The sequence below is a fragment of the Tasmannia lanceolata genome, unplaced genomic scaffold (assembly GCF_043159265.1).
Source record: "Tasmannia lanceolata isolate RefF3 unplaced genomic scaffold, GAP_Taslan_0.1 ptg000013l, whole genome shotgun sequence".
Lineage (NCBI taxonomy): Eukaryota > Viridiplantae > Streptophyta > Magnoliopsida > Canellales > Winteraceae > Tasmannia > Tasmannia lanceolata.
The window spans coordinates 5,191,831-5,212,966 of NW_027518690.1; the positions used below are offsets into that span (position 1 = coordinate 5,191,831).

General features: G+C 38.7%; 1 protein-coding gene across 1 annotated transcript; it reads right to left on the reverse strand.

Moving 5' to 3' along the window:
* Positions 1 to 19: 19 nt before the first annotated feature.
* Positions 20 to 12,880, reverse strand: SAR3 (SUPPRESSOR OF AUXIN RESISTANCE 3). The gene is made up of 6 exons (XM_077393856.1): positions 12,671 to 12,880; positions 8,551 to 11,180; positions 7,762 to 7,885; positions 2,985 to 3,130; positions 2,136 to 2,233; positions 20 to 409 (listed from the first exon to the last, which is right to left on the reverse strand). The coding sequence occupies exons 1-6, from the start codon at positions 12,792 to 12,794 to the stop codon at positions 214 to 216; spliced, it is 3,318 nt and encodes a 1,105-aa protein (XP_077249971.1). The 5' UTR covers positions 12,795 to 12,880; the 3' UTR covers positions 20 to 213.
* Positions 12,881 to 21,136: the final 8,256 nt, after the last annotated feature.

Consider the following 21,136-nt stretch of genomic DNA (forward strand, 5'->3'; position numbering starts at 1 on the left):
TAAATTGTAGCAGACAATATTATCAACCAAGTAACCCAAGACACTCATTCCTCAATGAAAGCCACAGAACAAGTTAAAAATTAGTAACATTATCACCTATCATCACCTAAAATAACTGAAACAAGAGAAGAGAAGAATTACAACAATGAAAAAAGTGCTAAAAAAACAATGTGTTTGATAGTTTTACTTATACATTTTAAAAGGAAAACAGACCTAAGTGGCAACCTCTGAGAGGAAAAAAGTAAAGAGTGAGACTGCATCCTGGAGATGAACTGAACGTTGGTCTTGGGGTATAGGAGCACTGAGCATGGTGTTAAAGCAGCTCATCTGAACTTCGTGTGTGGAGCTTTCCCCACTGTCTGTCATTAGTAGAGAACAGAGCTCCTCAGTCATCTTTGAATAGGTTGCCCTGTAACATGGGCAGCAATGGAGTATGCCCATAAGAACTAACAATTCATAATTGAAACTTCTGTCTAGAAAAGTAATCAGAATGATGTTTTGCTGGTTAAACTAGATCTTATGTTGGATCTTATCGGACAAGAAATATCCAATTTTGTCCGTCTGATGGGTCTAACTAATATCATATTTTGCCCATCTGATGAGTCTAAACAATATCATAGGGGCGATGATAAATTCGCACCCCACTGTAAAACCAATTTTTAGAGTGAAGTTGCAAACTTGCAACTTGGAGAAAACTAAGTTGAAAATAGAGTACGAAGAACTGAAAATCATGCTATAGAGATGAAAATAGATCCTGTTGCTAATTCAATAAAACTAAGTAGAAAATAGAGTATGAAGAACTGAAAATCATGCTATAGAAATGAAAATATATCCTGTTGCTAATTCAATAACATTAATTCAATTTTCTACTCGGGATAGATCCAAGAACAAATGGGTCCTTTTGATAGGGGTGCAACTCAGGTCGGGCGGGTTGGGTTTTCCAAAACCCTACCCGAAAATTATCTCGGGTCGGGTCGGGTCTAATTTTTCACAAGAAAACCAGAGATTCCTAAACCCGACCCTACCCAAGATAGTTTCTCGGGTTGGGTCGGGTCTTCATTTTTTAGCGTAGGACTGATTTTAAAGATTGTAGAAAAAAAAAAACAAATCTTCACAGTTCACACCAAAAATTTCTAAATTTATGTCATCATCAAGTGTACAACTTTAAGAAGAACACTATATTTTCACATAATAGACATGATCACCTCAATCAAAACAATTGTGTCAATATATTGAAAAACAAATTTCTATGTTATTCAAGAGATATTTAAGAAAGTCACAGTGCACCCATATGAGTGGGGTCGGGTTTCGGGTTTTTTTTTTCTTTAAACCCAGCCCTACCCAAGATTGAGTCAGGTTTTCCATCTTAAAACCCGACCCTACCCAAGACCCGTGATTTCTAAACCCGATCCATGTAATTTTTGGGTCAGGTCGATACGGGTCGGGTCGAACCCGACCCAAGTTGCAACCCTACTTTTTGATAGACTGGCCAACCAAAAATAGGATGGGAATGGAAGTATCTTCGAGACGGCCACCACTGGGGCTTTTCACAACGGGGATAGAAATCCTGGTATAAGCTGTCACTGGGACTTGCTATCCTACTTGTATAAGTTTATCTTGAAATTACCTTGTTTGCTGTTCACCAATTTTGTTCTGGTAATATATTATCCAAGAACGAAGGTCGACGGCAGCAAGTCTACTTAAGGATAAAATAAACCCATTCTTCCTATTCTAATGGTGAACAGCCCCGATAGCAATACTTCATGCCTGACTGGAGTATTGCTGGATGAAGTAGATTCTGGGGATAGTCCAACCAAACAAATTGTGTTTCTGATTTATTTATGCAGTGGACTCGTTGAACCGATTGAAAACAAAGAAAAATAAATGAGTATATATTCATCATTAGCGAACCACGTGACATGGGGTATTCCTAGTTTAACCCATGTCTAATGTATTATTCATGAAACCTTAGAAAATAGATTTGGAAAAAATAAAAAGGAGAATAAGAATAAAATTGATCGATTCAAGGGGGTTTCGATGAAACCAACCCCGGCTAAAAAGAACCTTCCTACATGTGTGATTGGACAGATGTGTATGTATGCACACTTTAATTTGAGCCAAAGGGTCATAAATACCTTGCATCCACCGGAAATTTGTTTCCCCAAACTGAGAGTGATTCATTTAAGCGACTGAAGAACTTTTTACATGTATCATTTTTCTTCTCAAGAGAATCCTGCGAGAGAAAATGCAAATCTACATCATGCAAAGGAAAATTTTAGTGAAAATTGAAGCAAAGAACATATCCTAAACGGAAACTTTCTCATTTAGAAGAATCGGTGCAACACATGTTATAACATATCTTAAAGGGTCTTCTTGTTTAAATTGAGTTGGCTACAATGAATTATGACAATATAAGTAAACTACACATTCCAGTGAAGCAAATGTTAAATGCAACCTTGTATCTCCAGTGGCCACAAATTGCAATGAATAGATGACTCTACCTATCCAATAGGACATGTTTTAGAATGTTGAATATGGCCCACTGGTTATATTTATTTTTAATGATAATCCATTTCAAGACACTTGATCAGACGGATAAAATAATTTGATAAGCAAGATTTTTAAACCATTGGAGATCAAAATAGGGCCCACCAAGTGAACAGCTCAGATCGACCATAGGTGGTCAAACATATTGCTATACAACCACACTTCACAATTGTAAGGACATGCCTCACTGGATCATTCTTTGTTTACGGGGCACTTCCTCCTCTAGAAGAAAACCAATTGCCTTTGATCATCCATATATTTAGAAGAAACTTCATGTGAATTAGCTCGGGTTCAGTCACAATACAACTTTTTAAGGTTTTTTCCCTTGATACTAGTGGATTACGTGAAAATTCCCAGTGTTTTTTGAGTAAATGTGAATCGAGGGACTCGGATATAAAAAGCACTTGTTATTGATACTCATGATTAATTGACTTTACCTGTTCACTCATGGCATTCTCCTCTTGCAGAGAACTTTTTATAATGTAAAAATCAATATAAATTCCAGCACCCAAGTCCCAGTCTGCAATTTCCGACTTGTGCTCCTCCATGGAGACTGCAAGCGTCCATATCTCTGAATGCTTGGCTGAATCAATTTACAAGAAAACGTCAATATACATAGATCTACAGCGATCAACCTAGTTAAATCATTCAAACAGAATTATTATCTTGTAAACAAAAAACATATTCAATTTGATGATACTTAAGAAAATCTCTACCAGATTTATCAGTTATTGTTCCTTTCCCTTTAATAGGACATCAGCTTTAACCAAGTTTACATAAGAGCATACAAATCTAAGGCTAGAAATTCTTGTATAACTACCACCACTACTCAGTATATCATCAGGTAATCTGCAAGATGTACATGCACGCAGTTTTGTCAATCGAAAGATTTGAACAAGAGGTGTCATGCATAATTAAATTTATAGTGTATAAGAAGTTACAATTTATTCAACCTGCCGGAGGCAAAAGACAGTTTCCAACTTCTAACTAGGGGCCAAGTATCAAGTTGCTTAAAACTTGTTGGGAGACTTTGGATCCATGCTGTATTACATAAGAAATGCATTAGACAGACCTCTCATTCCAATCTATGGTAACCACCAACAACACAAACAAATTTGAGATTGCCATTAGAAAACTCAAAAAAAAAAAAAAACACTGTTGGGGATGGAGGACTTCATCTCTACATGGAACCGCCAACCGAGGAGATGACTATTATTTAGTACTTACGACCAAATATCAACATTTTCTCCTTGCGGGGAAACAATTGCTTAATAAAACAATATCACCACAGCTTGAATTGATATTGTTTTGATTCGGACTCTCTATGTGTAGGGCTCTCTATGAGTTTGCCACACAGACTTCTCTGACGCCACCCTATGGCACAACCAACACATTTGACATTTCACACTTCTGCAACATAATTTGTCAAGAAAACTCAATATATCCACAAGAAAGCAGACAACTGACTTATTTATTAGCTATGATCAAAAGTTAGACATTTTTTGTCAAAAAAAATTAAACAAATCACTTGGTTATTTTACTAAATTAATAGTGGATTTAATATGACATTACAACATACAATGCCAACCACATAATTCTGGTCTGCAGCAGCCGGAGAGAGTAGACTAGAGTAAAGCGATCATTATGTCAATACTTTTTTTTTTTGAAAGATGACTTATTTCATTGATATTAGAAAAGCATTGGGGACCAGGAGTCCCGTCCTGCATTACAAGATATCAATAAAACTGGACCGGACATACCCGGAACAAGGGAAGGGTAAAACCTAACAAAACAAATTCAACTACAGTAACATTTTCCTTTTTTCCTTCGCCATGCCATTGGCATACTTTACTTTGAGGCCCCAAAGGCATCTCTCTATATCATCAGTCTGTTTGACAAGCCAAATCCCATTAATCTTGTTAGCACCACTATTAACAAAACATCAAATGTTTGTAAAACCAAAGACAAATACGTCCAAAAAGCTCCTTTTCCATCTATCTGAGCAACAGACAAAAAAACCGTCAAAGTAACACCCTTAACCTGAACATTTCTCCAACTCCACAAGAAGAGATTTGATTGCGTCAAAAAAAGTTTCTTCTTCCGACACTTGGTCTGCTTCATTTAAAGTCCTACTCTCCGAAGACTTTCCACTTGAGATCTTTTCTTCCAAATTCGGAATCCCTGCCTCTTTCTTCGCTTCCCAATCTTGAACCTGACGAAGAAAGGGTGTTTATGCATTGGCTTATGGGATTCCTTCACGTTATAAGTCCCAGTTAAGCTGAAAAAGGCTTCGCTTCTCCTATTGGCTTCACTCTTAAATAGAGTCCATTGCCTTTTTATGAATTCACCAACTTTCTCCCTAGGAGTTGGAGAGGACTTTGACGCTTGTTCTTCGTTATAGTTCATGCCCCTAATCCTTAGTAGAAACTCCTCCAGGTCCAATTGATCTGAAGGACGCTTCCTTTTCCGACTCAGACCTACCAGGGGAGAGGATGGGGTGAGAGAGGGTTGTTTCTGATGTGCCATTTTCCTTACTGAGGACTGGAATAATTTGCTTCCAAAGATCCTTATATTAAAGAGGTAACAGCCCAATAAGACCAAAAACCAATTACTAAAACCAATAACCGCCCCCATATCACACTAAGTATGGGGGTTCCATGCTTGATTTGAGAGCATTTATGGAGCCCGATATACTCTTGACCAAAGATACTACCTTTTCGACTTCCAAGGGTAATAAGACAAAAGGTCCTATATTAATGTAAGCATCGGTAAGAAGGCCCTAGCATGGAGTCTGATATGCTTCTAATCATCCCCTTCAGATATCCCATGGCACCATAAATGTTCTACTATAAGTAATGATAGCTTCAGCCACCTTTAGAAGGAACGCCCGCCTCCTTTTTGTCCTTTCTGATGATCACGATTAATATCTCGATTTTGAGTTCCTAGATTAGTAGCGTACAGGACTAACTTACTTTTTGAATTCCCAAAAAACCTAATCCATCTAGAATTCATAAGATAGCTCCTAAAGGTAAAGACCTCCAGGACTAGATATGCAATCACGCATGGGCCCCACAGGTCTACTTAGAAGAATATTCGGCAGGTACCCCTCCGCTGATTTATTTGCCAGGACAAAGAAAGGGAAGCAGGAGGGCAGGGCCAAAGTGGGACTTGAAATTTGAATTCAACAAAGAGGGACCCACAGGAACAACAGTCTTTTTGCTCGCTAACCTCCAGCCGGACGACGCCCGGTTTTCACTCCCCTCCGGTAGAACCAAGGGCGCCGACCGGATACCAGGGACGCTGGGACAAGTCAAAGATGGCGATTCTAGAGGGTTCGGCAAAGGATAATTTGAGGTTCTATGGGAATCCAAGGATTGACCCATCCTAAGATCAATACCTATAGTAAAAACCTCATCCAAGACCCAGAGGAGAACAAAGGAGGAGAATTTCCATCTGGGGCAAGAATTTTAGTCGAAACAAAGCTCATACACTGCCTATGTCCTCCCTCCGTCCTTACCTCCAAGACCTGACCAAAGATACTTCCTAAAGCTTCCACAGTTGATGTTGCCCATGCATGGAGAGGGATTCCATAAAAGTTGACCCAGGTTTCGTTTGCTCCGTGGATGTAATCCCGAGACCAAGCTAAGAGGGATAGTAATTGGTTACCACATGCTTCCCCTCCTTTGGCCAGGATTTGAGACACCAGATCTGCTGATTCGAACATAAAGAGGATCTCATCATTCGCTAACAAACAGGGGCATGTAAGGGACGGAATACTCCAAAAGGTTTTAGCCCACAACCATAGCTCATCTAGAGTCCCGTTTGGGCCCTTTCTTCTACCGACCAAACATGCTTTTAAGATATTAATTCGAGATCTCACATCCTTTCCAGCTATAGATAAGGACGGGACCCCTTTTTCTCGCTGGAAAGAGATTTCTCCAGAATCCGGCCACGATTCCCCTTCATCATTGACAGTGGCCAGAGATTGTTGATTGTTATGTCCTGGAGGAAGGGGATCCGATTTCTTTTTTTTCTTTTTTAGCTGGGAGCACCACCGGTATTTCGAACGCCATTTGAAGTTATGGTAGTAGCAATATGGACAAGTCCAATCTCCCGACCATCTTCTTGGACTCACTTTAGGGGGAGGACTATTTGGAGCAGTTTTCTTTCTCCACTCGAATTTCTTCCTCCACTCAGAGTCCCTGAGAACTTCTTCCACTCCTAATCGGGGAGCAAGGCGATTTCCGAACGCTTCCCCCCCTCGCAAATTCATGATCTCTTCATTATGTCAATGCTAGGTTATACAAAAAGTTTTTTTTTTTGGAAATGATGAAAGCAATTAGCAAATCGAAATGAAGGTTCACATATTCATGAAAAATATTTGGAAAATAACAAAGGTGCCTGTATATAAGCAAATAAAAATAACAAAATACCCCAAAGTATACATAAATAGAAACAAAAACTTGTATACATGAATGAATTTTAGGGTTCTTATATGATGCATGCATATTTTCTTAGGGAAAAATGAGTGGTATAAACACAAGTGGAGCCTGATCGAATGATCCAAACCATTTATTTGTTAGGACTTGCTCAGGATGGGCCATGCACTAAAATTCACTCCCACCAGACGATCCTAGCACTCCAATTTGTGGCCGTGAATACAGATAGGTGTTTCTTTGTTTTCTAGCCGTCCTATTAACAGCTCCAAATTGTATGGTTAGGATCGTCCGATGAGAGAGAATTTTGATGCATGCAGCGTCCTTAGCGAGGCCTAACAGCTGAATAGTTTGGATTATTGAACAAGTGGGCCCCACTTGTACTTCTACCTTCTCATGCTTTTCCTTGGAAAATGTGTGCATGCATCATAGAAGAAGCCTCAATTTTATATTCGGTGTCTACTTATCTCTTCAGTTTTACAGGCCTCGACTTTCTTTGCTTTCCTCACCCAATCTTCGATTTTCACTTTTTTTTTTCCAACTTAATCTTTCACAAAGTCCTATTTCGCAAGTATTATTGTTCAAATGATACGTTTACAATTCCAATTTTCTAGCTTGTGTATATGTTGTTTTGCTGACAGCCCTGACAACATAATTCATTTCTAGAACTATAACTTAAACAACTACCATAATAATGACACGAAATGTAGGCAACAACAAACAGGTTACAACCGGAAATTGCACATAACTGTCACATTTAATGATATACGATACTTACATGAAGAAAACAAGGAATGCGCGACTGAAGTCATGAAAATCGAATGAGATCTTTGCCAGTTGGAGCATTCAAGAAAATGTTCAAGGGCCTTCGACAGATCTCCATGATATTGAAAATATATTGCCTGAATTAATACGGAAATAATTATTCTACCACCAAAAAGAAAAATGCTCAAACTATTGATCAAAGAGAGGTAAGCAATCTATGACTTCTTAAAGTAGAGAAACAGTTGAAACTAACTACTCGATAAATACATGTTAATGGCAAAAAAAAAACACATTCTACTTTTTTAGTTTTTATTTTTATTTTTTTGAATTGTATCATTCTACTTTTCTTTCAACACATGTTTATCAGAAATTCAAACTTACGATTGTGGACTATGGAGCATAGTCACAAATATTTGTCTCAGGAATTTCTCTAGGACAGGGTGCATTTCGGTATATTTTTATTTTTTTTGTTGTTTTCATGTTTATATTGGAAATAACTCAAAAAAATAAAAATACTTAAAATTTATGAAAATATAGGCTTTAACAATAAAAATAGGGCACAAATAGTATCGTGAATTTATTGCGATATTTTCATAATATTTTCAAGGTAAACATAAAATATGAAGATGTGTTGATGATTTTTCAGAATCTCAGCAAATTTCAGGATTTTATCATTTTATCAAAATATAGCAAATTATCGCGATTTTTTAAAAAATGTCGAGATATTTGTGACTATGCTATGGAGCCCCACAAAAGAAAAGAGTTTGCAAGGTAAGGAAAGAAATCGTGGCTAATAACCTACCAAAGCTTCATGCAGCCATGGCGATGGTATACCAAGATCTTCAATAAACTGGCGCTGTATTTCTTGTTTGCTCCAGGACTCACAGTACTGGAACAGGATCTCCCTAATAACAGTAGCATGGAGATATGGGAAATCTTCACGGTAAGGCATGTGGAGAACGACATAGATGGCCCAGTGACACTGACCAAGACACAGCAACTGAGAAACGAGGCTCATGTCAAGGACATGAAGGTCATTTGAACTGAAGGCACCGATTGCTTCCAATATCGCCCGTTGATGCCAAATCATATGGTAGTCAAGGGCATCATGCGTAGATGAGAAAGCACTAAACATAGTTTTAAGAACCCCAAAGGCTTTCTCTTCATTAGCATGGAGAAGCATAAGATAATATGCGAAGTCAAATCGATCACCTTGGCTCCATTCCGGGGCCCCTTCAAGTGGGCCCTCATCAATGTAAACTGGGACTGGATATGGAGCTCGTCTTTCGTCGAGAAGCTGCTGATAAGTCTGAATAATTACAGGCAATGGAGTATCAGGTGGTAGTTGATACCACATTAATAATCCTAAGTACCGTTTCCAATCAAGTTCTGAATTATGAAGGGCACCTTGAATATTACCAGCGAGTAACTCATATAATTTCAACCTATCTTTCTCAATGAAGTTAAAGTCCATTTCATTCATTCTCCACAGTTCGAGCTGCCGTGCCACGTCAGACCGATTAACCATCGACCCGCCTGCTTGACTTAGCAAACAAGCCATTCTAACATCTCCTCTAGATGCCGCCAATTCCACGGCCGCGTCCAGCTGTCGTCCACTCATGAGTAAAAATATTTGTTTTAAATCATTAGACTCATTTAAACAGCTTGCCTCTTGTTGTACACGGTGGCAAACACTCTCTTGCAACCAATAACTGAACTCCGCTCTGCGAACAAAAGGGTATGCCTCTGGGTCTATGTCTAAAAAATCATCCTTATTGTCGTGCATCATATCCTCTTCGTCATCAAGGTCTGTAGGTTTCAAGTGATTGTTTATTTCCTTTTCTGAAAAGAGAACCTTTATCAACTCCCAAACCGTGACTTGGTGCATCAAAAGCATACGAGCAGATGTGGATAGCCCAGAAATGTCGAGCTGGCTCTCAACAATCCCAACATAACCCCGGCAAATCTCTGAAAGCATTAAGCGATTGGATAAAAGCTTTCGAAGCTTTAATTTGAAGGACCCAACTTCAACATCTAAGGTTTCATGGTTTATTGACTTGTGGAGACTCAACGTAGAAGCAAAACATGAATTAACAAGCTCCTCTTTTACTCTGTTATTTTGATCTCTAGCCACTCTGTCAATCGCAACTTTTTCTATATTTATCACAGAAGAGAGTCCATTTCCCATATTCGTACTGCCTACAGGTGTACCAGAATGAACAAGGACACCATTTGGTCCCCATCCAACACGAAATGACCTTCCCATGAACAGACCAGCATCAACTATGTTATTAGAATGGCTATTAGATATAGGAGTCTCATGCTTTAAGTCCAGTTTGAAACCTTCAACTTTAGTTGTTCTCAGTGGCAAGCCATTGTGTTGCCCGGTCATGAGAATGGTTCCTGGTGGACTCAAGTCAGAACTGTTTGTATTGTATTCAAGCAAAGCTTGCGGTGATATCCGCATAGGAGACGGACTAAACTTATTGCTAGAATTCCGAGAAGAATACTGTAAAGCAGGCCTATGAGCTATACTTTTCGTATTCGAGCTGGTATCTTTCCTAATATACTCCTTACCAAAGGATTGCTTCTCATGTGAAAAAGGACCATCAATATCTTCATCCTCCTCCTCCTCCTCCATGGGAAACATTAACATTCTCATTTCATGCATTTTGACAGGATCAAGGCCAAGATGAGCGGGAAGAGAGTGAGATAAAACATTTCCCGTGGGACCCGGTTGAGGTTCCTCATCAACGTCCACTTCCTCAACGCCACCTGGCACTGCAGGCTGCTGAACCACAGCATCATCCATGACAATATCATCTTCATCATCTTCGCTCAATCCAAATCGGCTGAAATGGCGAACCACGAATTTCCATTCACCATTTGATGCATTAAACGAAATAAAATTGGCACCCTGTTTTTTCGTGCTGCTCCTCAATTTCTTCACTAGCTTATTAAGTTTCGCTCCATCGGAAACTGAAAACCTTATTTGAAGTATCAAAGTCACTTCGGCAGCCTTGTTAAGACCCTGACCAATTACAGGCTTGTTGCCTTCATCTGTGTATACTGTGATGTCGTGTCTATTGAACTTGACAATCTGATCTAAGTCCAACCATCTAACATCGGTTTCTCCCAAAAATTTAACATACCCATAACCCACCCTTCCAACCGTAAAATTTGGAACTCTTTGGCAATAATTTTGTTCAATTAGCTCTCCAGCAGCAAGCTCTTTCAGAGAAGGTTTCATAAAATAACCAGGAGAACGCAAAACAGGTAATGAAGCTTTTAAGTCGTGTGAATGTGAATCCACATTAAGACAAATCTTCCTTTTCTTGAACTGAGATGTCATGTTAAAATCGGGTGTGCCCTCATCAAAGTCATTCCAAGAGCAATCGTGGCCTCTAATACTATGGAGCTCATACTTGAATCCTAATCACAAAGAATCATTTTGAATGAATAATTAGTAACATAAACAGATGAAACTCTAAACACCAAATTTCAATAGCTGAATTAAGGGGAAAAAAAAGCCTAACCAAACCTTTCTGCCATTAATTCAGAATTTCATGGTGCAAAACAAATTATTACAAGAGAAACAAATAGTAAATTTCTTCTTGCAGTTCATCAAACACAATTGTTAAAACAGACGACAGCAGTACAAATTTGAAACCTGCGTAATTATTTTTTTTATTCCATGGAAGCAATGCAAAAGTATCAAATGAATCAAAGTCAAATAGATTCGTTTTGAATTATGCAAATTGGAAAACAGAATGTGACGAGTTAGGAGTTTCGGAGTGTCATATCAAGCAAAAAAGTAAAAACCCGTCTCAAAACTAAGATCTTTTTACAAAAAAAAAAAAAAAAACCTACAACAAATGCGAGTGCAGACAGATAGACCCTAAGGCCCTCTTTGGATGGCAAGAATTTTGGGGAAAAGTTTGGAAAGGAAAAATATTTCTAAACCATATCTAACAAAAGGTAAGAAACTAGAACCCCTTCTCAAAACTAAGATCTTCTTATGAAAATCAAAAACCCTAAATCAAATGCGGACAGACAAACCCTAAGGCCCAAATTGGATGGCAAGAATTTCGAGGGAAAGTTTGGAAAGGAAAAATATATCTAAAATTTCCTACATTTAAGATAATTGGAACAATCCCTACTCAAATTTTATTCAGAGGGACTTATAATTTATGATAATATTCTCCAAATTAACCTAAATCATATCATTTTTCTCTAAATCATGGAAAGAAAGAAAAAATCTTAAGAAATTTTTTCATCAGAAATGTTTTTCTTGCAATCCAAACAGGGGGGGTAAAAGATAGCCTAAACCCTAATAGTGGGCAGAACTCCAAAAGCCATTGAGAACGAAACAGAATGCAAAGATCTCCAGTAATACAGCTCAAAATCGTGGAAAGAAAAAAAAATTCTCAAGAAAGTTTTTCCAACGGAAATATTTTTCTTGCAATCCAAACAAGGGGTAAAAGATAGCATAAACCCTAATAATAGTGGGGGCAGAACTCAAAAGGCCATTGAGATTGAAATAGAATACAAAGATAACAAGAAATGAAGAAGAAATTTCATGGAAATGAAAAGTAAAGTAGAAATCGATCGTAGCATTTCATATAAAACATGAAAAATTCAAATGCGAAATTAAAACAGCGAGAACTTTGTAAAGAGATTGAAGATTTACCAGATGGAGAGAGTGTAGAAACTGATGCCATTGACAAAACGAGGTGAAAGATAATGAGAAATTTAGGGGTTTAGGGTTTTGGGTTTTAGAAAGGGAAAATCCCCAAGAGCTGAAAAAAAAAAAAAACAGGAGGGAGAGGCAAAGAAAGAGCTTTGAAGAGCTGAAAAATGGAGCCAAAAAAAAAACCCTAATAAATGGAGCCAAAACAAAACAAGGAAAAAATCGAGAGAACCTTTAGAGCATTCTTTGAGCATTGCGTATATCTCATCATCACTGTGATTTTCAGCGATCTCTTTTATACTTTGGATCGTTTTTCTGACGCTGTTTGGAATGGAAACCCTAAAACCAGAGCTCATGTTTGGGGAGAGAATAAAAGAGGGCAGATTTTGGGGGTTTTGAATTGATTTTAAAGCAGAGTGGAGAAAAAAGAAGAGGGGAGCAGATTAGCAGAAGAAAGACTGAAGACAAATTTCCTCTAAGAGTTGGGGTTTTTTGGTAATTTTCCATTTATCTTTTATAGTTCTATTAATTTTGGGAAATGATATTTTAGAATTCAAGTTTTTAGTTTGAAAACAGTGTAAAAAAAAAAGATCTGCTACTCCGGGTCCGCTTCTTCTCTTGTGTCTTAGCTACAATTTTGAAGAAAACTCGGATTCTAAAATCTGACTATCTTAAGGGCCGTTTGGATACGTGGATTTTAGAATCTAGGTTTTTAGTTTAAAAACAGTATAAAAGAGGGTTCATGATCAAGCTTATGTATGCTCTCCTGACAACGTTTCTTGGATATTAAGTGAGAAATTCAGGTTTTATAAATCTCTCTTGCATCTTGAGATTTCTAGAGCCTGGAAATATGGGAGGATCTACTACTCTCTTACTGATGGAAAGAAGGGCGAGAGGTCAAAAGCAAGTAAAAAACAATGGCTTGTCCGCTTCTTCTCTTGTCTCTTAGCTACAATTTTGAAGAAATCCCGGATTCTTAGGGTGTGTTTGGATATAGGGATTTTGTTTCTTGAAATTTTTTTCCCTCAGCCCATGTTTGTTTTTTTATTTTGAGAATGGATTCTTGGTCCAAAACTGATTCTTGGCAAACAAAAAGGGGGTGTTTGGGTCACATTTGTAGAATCATTTTTGGACTTAAATGGAACCTACATCCTAACTAAGATGCACATTGATATTGATAGGATGTATATTTGATTTGAATCCCAGATTGATTCTAAACTGAGAACCAAATGTCCATATCTGCCACTGATCACTTTTGGACTCAAATTTGATTCTCAAGATAAACAAACAAACAGGTGAATGATATCTACGAGACCATGTTTTGATAGTAGGACGAAATCACCTTTTGTTTTACTCCTTTTTAACCAAACTATCACAATTCCTTAAAAAGTCCTCCCTATATAATTAGGGAAGTGTAAAATAACAGTTGTTAGCCTTGCCGTCTTCGCCAACTAACAGAAATTAGAGGATTCCAGTGTCCCCTATGGTATGCGCCTTTGGATTGTCTGAAATTTTGGATAAGATTTTGAAGAGTGATAATTTGAGAAGTCGAAGATTTCTTATAGTTGATCATTTGTGCAATGTTATCAGAAGCATGATAGATGATAGACCATATTTTTATTCATTGCAGGTTAGCTAGCGAGGTGTAGATATGCGTATTAGCTCCCTTTGACATCCTGGGTCTTTCCTCTTAGATTGGAAGAGCTAGTTGAAAGTTAGGTGTTAGCCCCCTTAGCCAAAAGAAGAAAAAGACCTTTTGGAACTTGGTCTTTTTAGCTACTCTATGGGCTAATGGAAAGAACTCGAGAATAATCGAGTGTTTAAGGGTAAAGTTAAAGGCTCTCAAATCATTTAGGCCCTTTTCGTTTGAGATTATGACAACCGATGGTGAGCCCCCATTATTTTTTACTCCAACAATCGGTTTGGGGGCTCACCATCGCCCATCGGTTACTATAATCTCAAACGAACAGGGCCTTAAAGGTGATTATGCTCATCGATAGATGGATGAGAATGATTAATTGCTTCAGAGTTTTGTGTCCGGCTACACCCTTAGATGTTTCTGGAAGAACATACGCACCAACGTAGAATGGCTGGCTAGAAAAGATGTGATCAGAACTAGAGAGGAGCTATTTTATCATCTTCTTCATTGAACCCTTGACATTGTATTCTTAATTAGTTATTTTTTTGTGTGCACTTGAGTAGCAATGTTTTTACTGTGTGTGTGTAATTGGGGTGCAACTTGGGCGGGCTCAACCCGAACCCGACGGGTTCAACCTAATAAGAAGTCGGGTTGGGTTTTCTCAACCCGGGTTGAGTTCGGGTTAGGGGTGTAAACGAGCCGAGCCGAGCCTGGCCAGGCTCGGCTCGGCTCGTTAAGCTCACAAGTGAGGCTCGGCTCGGTCAGGCTCGCGAGCCTTACCGAGCTCGGGTTATATTATGTTCACACCCCTCATCTTCCCTGGACAGCCCTACTAGTGTAATTTGACTACTTTTTTTACAATATGGGGGGTGGTCCTAGTAACAAATGGGGTTCCAAAAATGAAGTGACATATTTTGCTCCCCCCTTTCACTCCATGGACAACCCTTTTAATGTATATATTAATATATAATATATATATTTAAATATATTAAATTCTTAACGAGCCTTAACGAGCCGAGCCGAGCCTGGCCTAACTCGGGCTCGGCTCGTTAAGGATTCGAGCCGAGCTCGAGCGAGCTTCAGAGCCCGAGCCAAAATTGACACCCTTAGTTCGGGTTGAGGGCTTTGGTAACCCGACCTGAGTGAACCCGACATTTTTAATATATTTTTTTATTTTTAAGCTTAAAATCCCAGGTCGGGTTCGGGTTGGCAAAAAGGGTTTCTCGGGTCGGGTTGAACCTCATCGGGTTGGAACTCAAGTCGGGTCGGGTTCAGGTTGAGCAAATGGTTCCCCGGGTCGGGTTCAAGTTGGCCTCAACCCGACCCGAGTTGCACCCCTAGTGTATCTGTGTTTTTTTTAGCCAACTACCTCAGTCGAGGGATCTTTTCCCTTGTTTTAATAAAAATTGCTTTACCATCCCAAAAAAAAAAAACAAGGTGAATCTTCCCATTAAAGATATAGTTATTACAATTCCCAAAAAAGCTCTTGCCATGGTAGCTAATTGACATAGGGTATCCCCACTCCAATTTTTAGGGTGGGACTATTCCCTAAGCGCACCCATAAACCACGCGCATCGGGTAAGGACAGGGGATTTGAACTTAAGCACAGGGGATTTGAACTCGCGTCAATGGGTCCAGGGAGCATACCCATGACTTTAAGCCAAAGAGCCACACCCCTGCGGGTTCACTTCTGCAGCCTCTTTTCCAAGAGAAAAGTGGCATTTCATTCTTCTGTCATGCCAAAATATTTGTCCACTGAGTCAGGTGCAGTTTGTCCATAACCATTAAGCTTTAGTAGTTCCCAACCTATCTCAACATTAAATTTAAATACCCAACACTTTCAAGGCAGCTGTAAAGGTTATCCGGGTTCAGTAAATTACTAAATAATGTTGAAGTCATTATAGCTGCATGTTGAAATATTAGTTTATTAAATAATTCAGCTTACTGACTAAAACATCTTGTACCTCCGGGAAACAATATACAAAGATTTAGATTTTTATCATATAATGGCATATCCTTGCTTCCACCACAGCTTTTTATGCTCCAATAAGAACAATAGTAAGTGTTTTTTTCTTGAAGAACCATGATAGAGGGATCTTAGATCTTTTGGAATGGTGGGGTAAGCCTTTTATGTGTTATTGTACACTAGAATCTCTTCGGTTGGAAGGAGATCTCGTTGCCTGGTTACTATTCTGATTTCACATCTAAATTCATTTGTCTCTCCCCAAGTTGCTCCATCCATCCTAGATGATATGCATGTTTGGAACTACATCTCATAAAGAAGAATTAAGAACTGATTTTTCAATTTCCTTCACAATTGATCTGTTCACAACAAACTAATTTTTCTTTTACCTTTTTTTGCAGGAATGCAGGCCATTTATTTCCAAGAACCAGTTCTTTGTTTGATCCCATGGCTACAAATCCAACTCGTCTTTCGACTCCCAGTCCCAATAGGCCAATTCTCACATACCTGAGAGGGCATAATCCAAGGCATCTACAAGGAAATCTGCATTGTACAGAAATAAGTCATGTCCAAAGCACATTTTATATCAATTGAATCTAAAACACTGTCCTAGCGATCTCAACTTAGTACATTCCTCCTTTGCACTTTGGGTTTAACAATGATAGATATAAGGGGCTCACACTTCTGTTAAGCACCTTATGTAGCACAGGGAAACGGTAATTTTATAGAGAGTGACAGAGTGCACCTGCATCATCTTTGGTGAAGCACATGGTGGTTTTATTCTGAACACATTTCCATGTAGCCCACCTTTCCCAACCAACACTCCCAGATATTTAATCAGGATTAGATATGTTAAGGAAAACACCAAAAGAATAAGGGCAAAAAAAGGAAAGTATTAAATGAGAACGCAGTAAATTTCACCCATATCTTATACTCTTACCTTTCAGTTTCTCAAACAAAACAGCTGTTTCAACCTTGGCAGGTGTCTTATCTTTCCTATCAGTGACAAGTTCTATCCCCACCATTAAGCCCCTGCCTCTCACATCTCCTATGACTGAAAAAGGGTAAAAAAAATGAAGTGCTCAAGAAATCCATAAGGGTAAATCAACCCAATGATGCATTACTACATTGGGTTGTATCTTATAAGCATTGCTAACAACTCTAGGAAAAAAAATTAAGAATTGATGGATACTAAATGTTTCTATACTCAACTCAACTCAACTAAGCCTTTGCCCCAAACTAGTTGGGGTTGGCTAAACTAAATGTTTCTATGCATAAAATAATTTAAGAACTGATGGATACTAAGCATTGCTACCCACAAGAATCTCATCATTCATTGCACTATAGAGCTAAACTAATAGGTTAAGCACTTTAAAGTTTAAAGTATAGGGAAATTTCAGTAAATTGTAGAAGACAAACAAGAAATAAAATGTGTTTTATCTATCTTAATACATGGCTATTCAAGATCAAATACTCAACAACTAAGCTTGAATGTATCCAAATCTAAGGCCCTGTTTGTTTTGGATATTTAGAACCGATTGCGAGTCCAAAACTGATTGTTGGACTCAAAACCGATTATGTCACCTATAAGAAAAAAAAAGTCAAATGAAAAAAAGTCCAGTGTGAAGGTCAGTTTATCTAAAAGGGTCAAAAGACCAGTGTTTAAAAACTTCTTGACTCGGCAAGGAACTCACCCGAGTCGACTCCTTTTTACCTCAGCCGCATTCCGCGTTGCACCACATCCGCATTCCGCGTTTTGCCCTACAGAGTCAATAAACTCCTTTGACTCTCCCGAGTTATGACCATGTAAACCGTGTCAACCGCATTCTTTGCCGCATCCGTGCCGAGTCGACAAGGATTTTTCTTGGCCGCGTTCCGCGTCAAATCCGCATTTTTAAACACTGCAAAAGACTAATAAGTCAACAGGAGATGCCAAAGGTCAAAGATGTTTACTTTCATATTTTTGCTGAAGATCTCTTAAACGCCCAATTAAGTGGGACCCAACATCGGCACAATGTAATTGCCGCTTCTCCTTGTCAAGAACCTTGAGCACTGCAAGTCCTCCAGCAGAACAGACCGGGTTCCCACCAAACTATCACAATTAAGTAGGACGAAATCACCTTTTGTTTTACTCCTTTTTAACCAAACTATCACAATTCCTTAAAAAGTCCTCCCTATATAATTAGGGAAGTGTAAAATAACAGTTGTTAGCCTTGCCGTCTTCGCCAACTAACAGAAATTAGAGGATTCCAGTGTCCCCTATGGTATGCGCCTTCGGATTGTCTGAAACTTTGGATAAGATTTTGAAGAGTGATAATTTGAGAAGTCGAAGATTTCTTATAGTTGATCATTTGTGCAATGTGATCATAAGCATGATAGATGATAGACCGTATTTTTATTCATTGCAGGTTAGCTAGGGAGGTGTAGAGATGCGTATTAGCTCCCTTTGACATCTTGGGTCTTTCCTCTTAGACTGGAAGAGATAGTTGAAAGTTAGGTATTAGCCCCTTAGCCAAAAGAAGAAAAAGACCTTTTGGTCTTTTTAGCTACTCTATGGGCTAATTGAAAGAACTCGAGAATAATCGAGTGTTTAAGGATAAAGTTAAAGGCTCTCAAATCATTTAGGCCCTTTTCGTTTGAGATTATGACAACCGATGGTGAGCCCCCATTATTTTTTACTCCAACAATCGGTTTGGGGGCTCACCATCGGTTACCATAATCTCGAACGAACAGGGCCTTAAAGGTGATTATGCTCACCGTTAGATGGATGAGAATGGATTAATTGCTTCAGAGTTTTGTGTCCGGCTACACCCTTGGATGTTTCTGGAAGAACATACGCACCAACGTAGAATGGCTGGCTAGAAAAGATGTGATCAGGACTAGAGAGGAGCTATTTGATCATCTTCTTCATTGATCCCTTGACATTGTATTCTTAATTAGTTGTTTTTGTGTGCACTCGAGTAGCAATGTTTTTACTGTGTGGGTGGGTGTGTAACAGGGGTGCAACTTGGGAGGGCTCAACCCGACCGACGGGTTCAACCTAATAAAAAGTCGGGTTGGGTTTTCTCAACCCGGGTTGAGGGCTTCGGCAACCCGACCCAAGTGAACCCGACATTTTTAATATATATACATGAGGAAAAGGATTGTACGCTCGAGTGCCCAATCACATGGGTCCCACATTTTTTGTGGTAATCCAAAGCATTCATTTGCAAGGCATAGATAGGGTGTGTACCAAAAATTAGCTCCAATGAATCAGCCTATCCCCTCCAAAAGTGGAGGGAAAAAATGGGCAGATTTGTGGACACACAGTGTCTGTCCATTTTGACCTCTACAAATGGATGGATTAAGATGATCCTATGGAGCTAATTTTTGGTACACACCCCATCTATGTAAGGGCCTTTCAAATGAATGTTTTGGATCGTGCTAACAAACTGGGCCCACATGTGATTGGGCACTCGAGCGTACCATAAGCTTGGTAGACTCGAGCGTACAATCATTTTCCTATATATATATATATATATATATATATATATATATATATATATATATATAGAGGAAAGTGTTTCTACTCGGCCGAGTAGAAAAGCTTATCTACTCCACCCTTTAAAAAGTACAGTGGGCCCACACATTGTGGATGATCCAAAGCATTCATTTGATAGGTCTTAACATAGATAGGGTGTGCCCAAAAAATCAGCACCAAAGGGTCATCCTAGCCCTTCGTTTTGTTGGGCCTTGTAGAAACAGAATGGACGCATCTTACACAGTACGTTTATATGCGTCCATTCTGTTTCTACAAGGCCCAACAAAACGAAGGGCTAGGATGACCCTTTGGTGCTGATTTTTTGGGCACACCCTATCTATGTTAAGACCTATCAAATGAATGCTTTGGATCATCCACAATGTGTGGGCCCACTGTACTTTTTAAAGGGAGGAGTAGATAAGCTTATCTACTCGGCCGAGTAGAAACACTTTCCTCATATATATATATATATATATATATATATATATATATATATATATATATATATATATATAGAGAGAGAGAGAGAGAGAGAGAGAGAGAGAAAACGGTTCCTACACATATGTGTAGAGAGTTCTCTACACACTAGCTTAAAATAAAGTGGGGGCCCACATTGTTTGGGTGATCCAAGCCATCCATTTTAAAGGCCCTCACATAGATAGGGTGTCTACAAAAAATCAGATCCATAAGATCATCCCAACCCTACGATTTGTGGAGGTAAAATGGATGTCTTTAAACCTTCACAAATTAGTCTATTTTTTGCCTCCACAGTTTGAATGGTTAGGATGATCCTATGGATCTGATTATTTGTGGACACCTTATCTATGTGAGGGCCTTAAAAATGAATGGTTTGGATCACCCAAATAATGTGGCCCCCATTGTATTTTAATCTGGTGTGTAGATAACTTATCTACACATATGTGTAGGAACCGTTTTCTCATATATATATATATTCTCAGATATATATATATATATATATATGAGGAATGATAGATACAAGGGAGCCCTTGCATAAAGAGCCGCAAAAGGGCTCTTGATTGGATCCACGTTATCAAATGCAACTAATTTTATGTTTTCAATTGATTTTAAAATGTAACTTAAAATGACGTTGATCCAATGAAAGGCTCTTTTGCTGCTCTTTATGCAAGGGCTCCCTTGTATGTATCATTGCTCTCTCTCTCTCTCTCTCTCTCTCTCTCTCTATATATATATATATATATACTTTTTTAAGCTTAAAATCTTGGGTTGAGTCGGGTCAGGTTTGGGTTGGCAAAAAGAGTTTCTCAGCTCAGGTTGAACCTCGTCGGGTTGGAACTCAAGTCGGGTTCGGGTTGAGCAAATATTTCATCGGGTCAGGTTCAAGTTGGCCTCAACCCGACCCGAGTTGCACCCCTAGTGTGTCCGTGTTTTTTTTTTTTGCCGACTATCTCAGTCGAGGGATCTTTTCCCTTGTTTTAATAAAATTGCTTTACCATCCCCCCAAAAAAAAAAAAGTGAATCTTCCCATTAAAGATATAGTTATTACAATTCCCAAAAAAACTCTTGCCATGATAGCTAATTGACATAGGGTATCCCC